Genomic DNA, 12,549 nt, shown 5'->3' on the forward strand with positions numbered 1-12,549 from the left:
GCGATACAGGTAAGTGAGTCCGTACACAAAGTTGAGACCAGACACAGAATGGAAGAGGAGTGAGGTTTAAATAGATGGAGGCAGGTGTGGGTGATCAGTACTCAGGGGAGTGAGAAGGTTGAGTGAAAGTGGCAGGTGGGTCAGAAGGATCCGTGACAAATACATTAAGCTCAATGGGAATCTACATGATGGACTTCCCTGGCAAAGAACTTTCCCTTGCAAATTTTGCGTGGAGTTCATTTGGTTAACACGCAAATTCATAGCATTGACCAACAGGAAGTTTGGTTTGGCAGTGACCTCTGTGTGGGCGGTGCTTCATACACAGCCACACTAAATATTCACAATGGATAAGGATATAATTTTAGTGGTGAGTATCTTTATAACTTCACTCTCACAGAGTAAAAAGTGCAGCATTAAAAAGAGGCTGCTTGGCAAGTAGTATTTTGCTGGTTTCACACATGCTTTCCATGCGCCCTCACCTTCTTTGCCCGCAGAATTTCACTGTGCATAGGTAAATATAATTGTTAATATAAACTACTGTTTTTGTTCAAATTCTTCACCTTTCATCTCAGTTGAGCAGCACAGACAGTTATTCATTTATTTGCTTTGGCGCCACAATCAGGTATAAGCACTTTATGTTATGCTTTCTCTGATTCAAAGCATTGTTTACACTCTTTCATTCAACACTGTATGTTCATGCCCGCTATTGCAAATGGCCAAGGTAAGCATGCTTACCAAAATGAGTAAGCCAATCAGAAACTCCTTCCTTCAGTCACGCTATCTGATAGGCTAGATTTTAGTTTTGTATCAACACGTTCAAGTTCACGTAACTAATGCATTATTAAGCGCTAAAATGGATATCTGCAGTGTAAGCATCTACAACCTATGCGGATTTGGCTAAGTTAATTTCAATTAAAAATCGAGAAAGAGAGGCTATCGAAACTTTAACAAGTGGGTGACTTTTACAACAAAGTGACGGAGATGTTTGTTCACAAGGAGAGACGCATAGATTTTGTAAAGGTAAGTTAATATATTTATAAAAATCTGTGTTATTGATACTAGTTTATAGATACTATGTCATTGTTCCTGGTTAGTCTGAGGCTATGAAGTGGTGATCTGGCAATCATGTCCTTGTGTTATGTCTGTTTTATAGTTCTAACGTTAGGGCACAGCTGTTTCTACATTACATTTGCCTTGTACATTCAGGTTAAGATTGTTGTCTTTGGTGGTTAGATTAGTTAAATGCTGCTGTCCATTCCAGTGGTTCTGAACTGTGGAAATAGTGACGTGTGAGGCCTATGATGTTGAAACTAATAACTGGCAATCTTTTCTTTTTGTTGTATGTCAAAACAAGCTCTTCTGGCACTATGGTTCGTTGTATGATTTAATGGACATAAACATGCTCAGCTCAATTTATGACAATCTTTAATTTGTGTGATATGAGCAATATTACTGTCCTGAATTTAAAAACAATTTGGTCATGAACTTAGCCACTGTGACAATTGTTTCCATTGACTGGTGGGTTCTAAGGCAACAATTTACGTCAATAACATTTCCATGACATTACACTCACCCATATAAAGCATTTTGGACACAGCATTTAATAATGTGCATTAAAAATCTTTGATGCTTGCCCAGTCTCAAAGCCCATGGCACGTGCCTGCTGTACTGTATATGCAATGTTTTATCTACAGATTCTAATTCTGATCTTTAGTATATTATACACTGATGTCCATAAGTCTGAGTAGACTGGATTACCATAGGTGAAAATGCATTTATTTGGCAATTTTTCTCATTTAAACCCATTTCATGTTATATTACCAGCATAACAATTTGAATGGATTTTATTCGATTAATATTTTTTAATGCAAGTACTGCTAATACTGTAGTTAACCCTACCAGAGCAGTTTTCTCTTCTGTATAATTACAGTACAGAAAGTATCTGATAAAATGTATTTTTTTAAATTATTTATTTATGAGTTGAATGAGTTTTTGTTAAATTATGTAAACTTTTTCAATCTTTTTATCTTAACCCTTATATTGTGTTCCAGTCATTTTGACATGGACAACTTTTTTATGATTTGTTTTATTACTTTGTTCACATATGGCATTTGAAAACACACCATTTTCTTCTTTATAGGTTTTATCTCACTTGTAACATCTGTTGTTTTCCCAGTCAGAAATGACCAGCCATTGGAAATGAATGGGCCAGGCTACAAAAAAAGAAAGAAAGAAAAAAAAAGAGTGTTCAGGAGCCTGTCCAACCATCTGATGAGCACATACAATATGTGCATGCATACTTGCACACATGAAGTCCTCTGACATGTGTACACACTCATACACACACACAGATATCCCAGGCAACTTCTGAACTATTCTTGACCCTACAGGAACAAAGGAGCAGAAAAATATTATAACAATGTTTTTTTGGGAATTTTCAAATTCTCACAAAGAGTAAGAACAATGTTTATTAATATATATAGTGGCTTAACAGTGTATAAGATCAGGTCATTAAAGCCTACTATAAATAAGTTCCAAAAAGAAGTACAAAACCTGTTCTAATTACTTGAAATCAAGTTAAAAAATGCAATATTTTGTGAAAATGTATCCATAATAAGAGATTTATATGCATTTTAATGGACTGGTAATTTTTGACAGAGAACACCACAAGTGAGACTTTTTGCCATTTTTACAAAATAAAAGAGTTAAAAAAGGAATAACTGGTTAAACATGAAAACAAAGTAGTGTGATAAACAGGACAGAAAATTATATGTGTGGTATTTAATATAGTAAAAATATCCATAAAAAACAAAAACAAATGTAATGCACAAATTTAGTTGCATTGGCTTAGGTAATTTTGGCGTATTGTCAACAAATTCAAAAAAGAGGTAAAAAAAAAAATCTGATCTTGTTACTAGAAATCATGTTGAAAAAAGTTCTAATGCAATATTTAATGATAATATATGGATTATGTGAGATTCATAAACCATTTAAATGGGTCGGTCATTTTGACCCGGGAACACAAGGAGTATGAGGAACTTAGCACAAGGGTTAACAGAACTTAAAGATAGTTTGATTAAGATATGAGGTGTTTTGTCCATACAATGCAAGTGAATGGTGTCCGAAACATTGAAGCTCCAAAAAGCACATAAATTCAGCATAAAAGTAATCCATATGAATCTAGTGGTTTAATCCATGTCTTCTGTTGCACTTCAATCTGTTTTGGGTGAGAACAGGCCAAAATATTATCTTCACATCAGCAGTCTCCTTGGCAATCATAATTTCAAGCTTGATTACACTTCCTAGCACCATCTAGCACACTGCACGTGCATCAAGCACAAAATCATGATTGTGCCTGGAGACTGCAATGGCAAGATGTACTGCGGAAAAGGAGTTTTACTGTGTATTGGTCTGATCTCACTCAAAACCAATAAGATTGCTTCAGAAGACATGGATTAAACCCCTGGGGTTTTATGGATTACTTTCATGCTGTCTTTCTTTGCTTTTTGGAGCTTGAATATTTGATCATCATTCACTTGCATTGTATGGACAAACAGACATGATATCTCCATTAAAATATATTTGTTTGAGTTCAGCAGAAGAAAGAAAATCATACAAGTTTAAGATGACAGGTGAGTAAATAAATGAATGTAAGTAAATGAGAGAATTATAATTTTTGGGTAAACTATTCTTTAACTATTTGATCTGTTTAATGAAAAAGGTAGACTATAAGCTCCATGGGATCTTGAATGTAAATATTTTACATTCTTATACAATTTCAATTTTAAGTACCGGTAACTGTAATGTGTGTTTGAAGTTTTTATACTCATCTTGGCCAGGAAATAATAATAAAAATTAAAAAAAACTCAGTGGGGCTAACCTGGTAAAATAAAGATTCAATAATCAAATAAAGTTTAGACCAAACAATATAGCAAAAAGACAACATTAAAATATTACAGAAATACATATTTAATTAGTAACAATCATGCCACGGTCCAAATCACTGAGATCACATTTTTTACGCATTCTGATAGTTGATGTGAACATTAACTGAAGCTCCTGACCCGTATCTGCATGATTTTATGCTCTGCACTACTGCCACATGATTGGCTGATTTGATAATCACATGGATGATTGTTGGTGCCAGATGGGCTGGTTTGAGTATTTCTGTAACTGCTGATCTCCTGGGATTTTCACGCACAACAGTCTCTAGAATTTTCTCAGAATGGTGCCAAAAACAAAAAACATTCAGTGAGCGGCAGTTCTGAGGACGGAAATGCCTTGTTGATGAGAGAGGTCAACAGAGAATGGACAGACTGGTTTGAACTGACAAAGTCTACGGTAACTCAGATAACCGCTCTGTACAATTGTGGTGAGAAAAATAGCATCTCAGAATGCTATTCTAAGATGCGGGTTGGTGCTGTTTTGTCGGCATGAGGGGGACCTACACTATATTAGGCAGGTGGTTTTAATGTTGTGGCTGATCGGTGTACACATATATACAGTTAAAGTCAGAAGTTTACATACACTTAGGTTGAAGTCATTAAAACTCATTTTTTTAACCACTTCACAGATTTCATAAAACTATAGTTTTGGCAAGTCGTTTAGGACATCTACTTTGTGCATGACACCAGTAATTTTTCCAACAATTGTGTGCAGACAGATTGTTTCACTTTTAATTGACTATATAACAATTCCAGTGGGTCAGAAGTTTACATTCACTAAGTTAACTGTGCCTTTAAGCAGCTTGGAAAATTCCAGAAAATGATGTCAAGCCTTTAGGCAATTAGCCAATTAGCTTCTGATAGACTAATTGGCTAATTAGAGTCAATTGGAGGTGTACCTGTGAATGTATTTTAAGGTCTACCTTCAAACTCAGTGCCTCTTTTCTTGACATAATGAAAAAGTCAAAACAAATCAGCTAATACATCAGAAATTAAAATTGTGGACCTCCACAATTCTGGTGCATCCTTGAGTATCACATTCATCTGTACAAACAATAGTATGTAAGAATAAACACCATGGGACCACGCAGCCATCATACCACTCAGGAAGGAGATGCATTCGGTCTCCTAGAGATGAACGTAGTTTGGTGCGAAAAGTGCAGATCAATCCCAGGACAACATCATAGGACCTTGTGAAGATGCTGGAGGAAAACGGTAGACAAGTATCTATATCCACAGTAAAACGAGTCCTATATCGAATTAACCTGAAAGGCTGCTCAGCAAGGAAGAAGCCAATGCTCCAAAACTGTCATAAAAATTATCAGTTTATATATATATATATATATATATCCAGATTTTAATTGATCTAACACAGTTAAAAAAAACGGTTGCACTGTGTTTCTTTTTCAAAGGATAGCTCCAGCCACACCAAACACCATAGAAGACAGATTCAAGAAAAGGGAAGAAAATATTAAGATGAGAATATTTTTTGCTTTTTTTCTCCTATCTTTCATTTTTAAGTTCTTCACAGCCTAAATGTTCACATTGTCACAGTGGAAGCTTCACCTTGAGTTTTACATGTCATGCAAATAATGTTGGTAAGGTGACAAGGTTACCTGGCAATTCTAATGCCCTTGATCAATAAAATAAATAGTTTATGTTAAGAACTGCCTGAAACAATGGGGAGGTATCTTAAGATGCTTACTGTAGGTACTTAATTGGTAATTATCTGTTCTGTAACACTTTTCTCTTGTTAGAATAGTATCCGTGGACATATGCCTTTGAAATGATTGTTAAGCTTTGATAAATTACTACATATATTGCACCTTCAGCAAATGTGGTTATTGATACTTTTAAAGATTAAATATTCCTAAACGTTTAAAATCTCCACTTCCCCCCACAGTGTGTCGGTTGCCATCAGAAACACAAGAATGATTGCTTGACGGGGGTAACATGATCCTTTTGTAGTAGCAAAGTGATTCAGCATTAGTAACTACTTTTCCAACATACTGTAACACACTTGACAGCCTTACCAGGTGGTTTTTGAAGGATCCAACAGGAGAGAGGGAAGGACAAAAGGCTCTTGCTCACTATCAGAGGAGGAGCTCACCTGTCAACACACAGGTGATAAGACTTCGAGTGAATTCTGTGGTGAGATCTGTATTGACGTTACTCTCAGGAAAAGATAAGGTATGTGAGTGCATTTTACAAATTTTATTTTGTATCACTTGTGATGCTTTTTTAAGTGAAATTAGTTTTTGGTGTTGTACAGCTTTTAAGCCAGGTGTGTAAATAATTTATGGTTATTTATCTTAAAGAGGCGTAGTGTTTTGGCATTTTATAAATTATACAAGTTAAGTCATTTTTATTTGTATAGCGCCTTTTACAACACACATCGTTTCAAAGCAACTTTACAGAAAATCATGCATTAACAGAAAATGAAACCGTAATATCTATAAAGTCTTAGAGTCATCATGTAGTTTGATAAAATACAATTGTGAATCGTGTTTAAAAATAAGTAATTAAATAATAATTGTATTTAGAACCCCAGTGAGCAAGCCGAAGGCGACTGTGGCAAGGAACACAAAACTCCATAAGATGTTGGTTAACGGAGAAATATAACTTTGGGAGAAACCAGACTCACTGTGGGGGCCAGTTCCCCTCTGGCTAACAGCATGAATATAATGCCAATATTACTTAATTATGTGCAGTGCAAGTTACGGTTTAAAATTAGTAAACTAAGTAAGTGTTAAGGGCCAATGTTTAAACAAAGATTTTGTATGAACTGTAAGATTAATGACTAATGTCTTTTAAGTTCATCTTGGATTAACTGCAGAAGTTCATATAGATGCATTGTCCTTTGTTAGTTGGCTGATGAAGGCTTTTGTTGGTAATTTATTGATAGTCTATATATTCCATTTTAAGAGTGTAGTCCATCATTAGACTGAGGTGATACAGGCAGAGATCAGGTCGGTGTATCGCAGTTTAACCGGCTGGTAATTTCTGTGAGGTCTATACTAAGTCCAAGGTTCAGGCTATGGCATATGAAGTATCCCATGTCTTATGGTTGGAGTTGGCATCAGTCCATCCTCTGAAGTCCATCGTAATAGACTGAAGTGATGTTTGGCTGGCACCGGCTGCATTTAGTCATCATCACTCAGAAACACGTAGCAGTGGAGTCCAACACGAAGCAGGAATGGAGCTGGATCCAGTCGGTTCTGGTGACCTCAGGATAGGAGTCCTGAGGTTGAGACAGGGAAACAAATAGAATAATATTAGCATAGATGCCATTCAGTTTATTGCAGAGTTATAGATCATGATCAATGTTTCTGGTTTCTGGTTCCGGCAGACCTAACTAAAGCAGCCTAATTGTGAGTTGAAGGATAAATGAGCTGTATGCCTGGCTAAATAGATGAGTCTTTAGTCTAGACTTAAACTGAGTGAGTGTGTCTGAATCTTGAACAAGGTTTGGGAGACTATTCCATAGTTTAGGAGCCAAAATGATCCACTGAAAAAATAAATAATAATAAAACCGAAGTGAAATGTAAAGTTCCAGCAGTGTCCTGCGGTCTGACATAATTGATCTAAAACAATATTTTTTGTTTAATTATACATGACCTCAAATTTATGCAAACTGGTCTCAGAAAATCACGTTATTTACCTGCATTTTTGCAAAACGATTATCACGTAACCCGTTGTACGTATTGCTGCAGTTTCCTGGTGAAATGAACACTAAGGGCGCTACAACAACAATGACCTTTGTTCACTTTCACTTTAATCATGAGTAAAAGGCAGATTATCAGTTCATCAACATTTACTTTTCACCCTGTTCCTCACACAATTCTATCTTATGACATCAAAACACTTTTTACTATAATACATGACTTGTCATTCAATAAATTTTAACGTTTGCATTACATAACCAACTATATTTACAAGCTTGTTTAAATGCAATAAAATTGCGTGGTATAGCTCAACAGATAGAGCATTGCACTTGCGATTAAAAGAACAAGGATACGAGTCCTGAAGAGCATGTGAGTCAACACATGAGCCAAATGTGTCATAGAAACATCACAAAATGACAAAACTTCAGCAATTGCTTTTTTCATCTCACATTTGCTTTTTATGAAACTATCGGTTAGGTTTAAGGTTTAGGGAGGGGTGGTCAGTTTTGTTTATTTAAATCGCAATACAGTGTTAACCTAAAACCTAATCTGTTTGAGAAAACATTTAACTTGATTTTACCACCACACTGTGGACATTTCCCCTCTGAACTAACGCGGTACGTGAAATAAACCACATTAGATCATTTTTGCAAAAATGTCACCACCATCGCCTAATTTTCACAATATTAGCAGTATGTGGGTTCCATGGGAATTGAAGCCACAACCTTGATGTTGGTAAGTGCCTTGCGCTACCAGCTGAGCTATTAGAACCATATATTCCAGCATTTTTTTAACCACATTTATAAGATTCTTCAGTAACACTTTATAATAATGGTCCATCATTAATAGGTAATTATGCAGGAATTAATGCAGGACAAGTCTGAGGTCTGCAGCATGTCTGAGATGTTACTTGTCAGTTAGTAATGAATACTCAAGTGTTTGTTCCTACATTTTATTCATTAAATCAAACACATAGTTAACAAACACATTCACAGACATTCAAAACATTTTTTATTTTTTTTTCCTGGCATGGAATTATGAATCATTGAAATAATTGAACATAATTGCACAGGCTGCAAACCTTTAGCAGGATAATGCTTTTAATGTACAGTGGTGCTCACGGTTACTACATGTTTTAAAAGTCTTATCTCTTAACATAAAGTAAAATAATAAAATTATGTGTCTAAAGGACAAGTGTGTTGATCTCCACAAGACTTCAACAGAAAACGGAGAGAAAACCGGCGTGCAGCATGAGGGCGATTCCACCTGTGTGCTTCCACCCAAGACTCTGTAAATACGTACAGTTTTTATCAAATAAATTTTACATGTTTTCTCATTTGCCTATGTTCGGTCTGAACAGAACAGAATGTATGTTAAAGTTTACCGCGTGCAGGCGGATCGACGGGAGGATTGAGCAAAATCGCACTCATTCTTCTTTCAGTTTCAGCGCGAGCATTGAATATGGCGAACCCTGATTGGATTAGAAGCTTGATGGACGTGACACTCCATTTTTTTTTTTTTTTTTTTTTTCATTGGATCCATTAAGTTACTCAGAAGAAAAAAGAAAAAAAAAGCACTTCACATAAAATTAAACACTTCTTGTAAGATTAACCTACAGTATCTATGAATAAAAAATCCATTTTAAAAATGTTTTGTAAAAAAAAAGTTTTTTTTTTGTTTTGTTTTTTTGTATATATTCAAGTGTGTATTCATTAATTAATAATGCGTTACCATGACCCTCTCATTAAAATAATTAGTAATTCCTTCATGTTTATGTGGTAACACTTGACTCATTACTTATGGATTACCAGAATTATTTAAAAAAAGACCTTCAGCAATATCAAACATACAGAAGTTAATAAACTGTAATGAACAGAAGAAATATCCCAAGGAATACACAGGTTGGGCACATACATCTGTAAGCTGACTATGATACTCTACCAGACACTGTAGCCATGATTTAGAGAGCTGTTATGTGCATAAAATAATTCCAGCAAAGTTCACACGTGAGGCGCATGTTTCTCTGAAGGCGCATTTCATGATCATGTTCACAATAAAAACATAATCATTCACATTTTAGACACGTTAATGTTTTGATTAGTAATTTATTAGTAGTTATATTAAATTAGCCATAGTTAGTTGACAGTTCTCAATGAGGAAAATCAAATTCAGTAATTATTGATTACCTAACAGTGAACTATCCCAGTCATCAGTTCGCTATTACCTACTGATTGGTTAATCATGTTTCCATATTAGTTAATAGTAGTAACTAAAGTGTTAATGTAGTACTACTCATTAATCCCTGCATAGTTACCAATTAATGACGGACCATTATTATAAAGTGTTACCGATTCTTCATATGATGCAAACTACTTTCAACAACCTCTTTTTCTCTTTTCAGCCTCATTCAGACAGATGGTCTATAAGAGTTGGCTATTGGTAGGTCTCCTGATTCTTGGCAATGTTTTCCTGCTGTGCTTTATGATTGTTACCCTTGAGAGAAGGAAATGGTGGAAGCTGGAGAAAAGATCAGAAACCTATCATGTTGCTTACCCCCAAAGATACAGATTTATCATTGACCAGCCACAGAAGTGTCAACAGCAAAATCCCTTTATGGTGGTTATTGTCCCTGTGGCCCCTGAGAACTTTGAGGCACGCAGTGCTATCAGGAGAACATGGGGGAGTAAGGATCTGCTCTGGGACAAAATGGTGCTAGTTCTTTTTCTGCTGGGCTCACATAGTGAATCTGGTCAAGATACATTGCAGGACCAACTCCAGAGTGAAAGCCAGCAGTACCAAGACCTGCTACAGAGTAACTTCCAGGATTCCTATAGGAACTTAACCATCAAAACCATGGTGATGATGGAATGGCTGAGCAGGAATTGTCCACAGGCATCCTACGCTGTTAAGGTGGATGCAGATGTGCTACTCAACATAAGAAACCTATTATATATGCTTGTGAATCTGAAAGCACTACAAAGCAACTACATCACTGGCCTAGTACTGTTCAGCAACAGTGTCATGAGAGATCCATCTAGTAAGTTTTATCTCCCCTACGATGTGTACCCCAAAAACAGATTTCCTCCATATCCAGTGGGCATGTGTTACATCTTTTCAATGGACCTTCCAATGAAGATTCTAAAAGTCTCCAGGCAAATTAAACCCATATTTATAGAGGATGCATATCTTGGCATGTGTTTAAAGCATTTGGGAATTAAACCTAGAAAACCACCAAATATGCAACAATTTGTGGTCCAACAACCGCAACAATACAATCGCTGTTTCTACTCTAGTCGGATAGCAATACTTACAGACTGCCCGACTCAGCTGATTACTTATTGGACAGATATTCACTCCTCCAACACACCCTGCTTGTGAGATGTGGAAAGAAGAGAATATATCTTTAGTTTCAGGTTAATTTATTTTACAAAACCAAACCAACCTGTTTGCTTTTACAATGTGTGCGTGTGTGCGCTTGTGAGTATGCTTTGATTTATTTGCATTCTGAACACAAAGGATGCATTGTCCAATAAGGAACAATGGAAAAATAGCACAAATTTGAAATGTAAAGCAACACTGTTTTTACAACACTCCTTTACACCCTTTAAATTTATTAACACACTACATTTGTGACTTCTTGTAAGTTTATGATGTGATGATTTAATGTAAATGAACACTGACTCACTCAGTAAATAAATACATAGAAATACACACTGAAAAATATGTATAATGTACAAAATGTAAATTTGTGAAATGTGATTTTTCTATCTCCTCCAAAAAACAAATGTTTCTGTTCAGGAGCTGTGGAACCTCTCATGTTCATACTGTAAATTAAAGGAATATTCTGGGTTCAATAGAAGTTAAGCCAAATTGACAGCATTTGAGGTATGGTATTGATTACCACAAAAAATACTCATCCCCCATTTATTTAAAAATGGCGGTTACAGTACGGCACTTACAGTAGAAGTGAATGGGGCCAGTCAATAAACATTAAAATACACATTGTTTCAAAAGTATACCCTGCTAAAAAATCCACCATGGCTGGTCACCAGCTTAAGTTGTGTTTTGTGTGCTGGTCCCCCAGCATGGCATGCTGGGGTTATGGTGACCCTACCAGGCTTTTTAATTAGATAAGCCAGCTTCACCTGAAAGACCATGCTGGTCAACTAACTTCACCAGCTGGGTTTTGCTGGTGAAAAGCATGGCTATGCTGGTGCACCAGCTAGACCAGCACCAAACAAGACTAACCAGCATTACTATCTTAAACCAGCATGGGAATTGCATGCTGGTTAAGCTGGATTTTTTTGCAGGGTAGACAAATGTAAACATAATACATGTTCACATGGTTTTAGTGTGTTAAATTGGCTTACTAACCCTAACCAGTGTCAAAGATATATCCAATATTACAATTTTGTTTCCATGATGACGCAACGCCGTAGACCCTATAAGCCATTTTATCACACTAAATTCATGTAGAATAGAGATTTTATCTACATTAGCACATGTAATGTTTAAATCTTGTGGCTATACTTTTGAAACAGAGTGTATTTTAAAGTTTATGGACTGACCCCATTCACTTCCATTGTAAGTGCCTAACTGTAACCCAGATTTTTAAATAAACGAGGGACAAGTTGAAAGCATTTTTTGTGATAATCAATTTTATGCCTCAAATGCTGTTGATTAAGCTTAACTTAAATCAAACTTGGAATATTCCTTTAAATACCTTGACAGCCTTTAAGGAGCTTTTTGTTCCTGACATGTACCTTAAAAATTACTTTAGATGGTGTAACCTAAAGTTCAGTCTTATTAAAGAATAGTTTTAACTTGAATAAATGCAGAACTAATATATATATTAAGCAGTACTATAAATACAGAATCTTGCACTTCCAGACATGTGGAATGACCAAAGCGGTAAATGGTACAGGAAATTTTGCATCCTG

At 35.8% G+C, this 12,549-nt stretch overlaps 1 protein-coding gene across 1 annotated transcript; it reads left to right on the forward strand.

The window, feature by feature from the left end:
- Positions 1–6,077: 6,077 nt before the first annotated feature.
- On the forward strand, positions 6,078–11,307 carry LOC127438757 (beta-1,3-galactosyltransferase 2-like). Its single transcript, XM_051694582.1, has 2 exons — positions 6,078–6,134; positions 10,011–11,307. The coding sequence occupies exon 2, from the start codon at positions 10,025–10,027 to the stop codon at positions 10,985–10,987; it is 963 nt and encodes a 320-aa protein (XP_051550542.1). The 5' UTR covers positions 6,078–6,134; positions 10,011–10,024; the 3' UTR covers positions 10,988–11,307.
- Positions 11,308–12,549: the final 1,242 nt, after the last annotated feature.

The sequence above is a fragment of the Myxocyprinus asiaticus genome, chromosome 50, assembly GCF_019703515.2.
Source record: "Myxocyprinus asiaticus isolate MX2 ecotype Aquarium Trade chromosome 50, UBuf_Myxa_2, whole genome shotgun sequence".
In the NCBI taxonomy this organism is placed as follows: Eukaryota; Metazoa; Chordata; class Actinopteri; order Cypriniformes; family Catostomidae; genus Myxocyprinus; species Myxocyprinus asiaticus.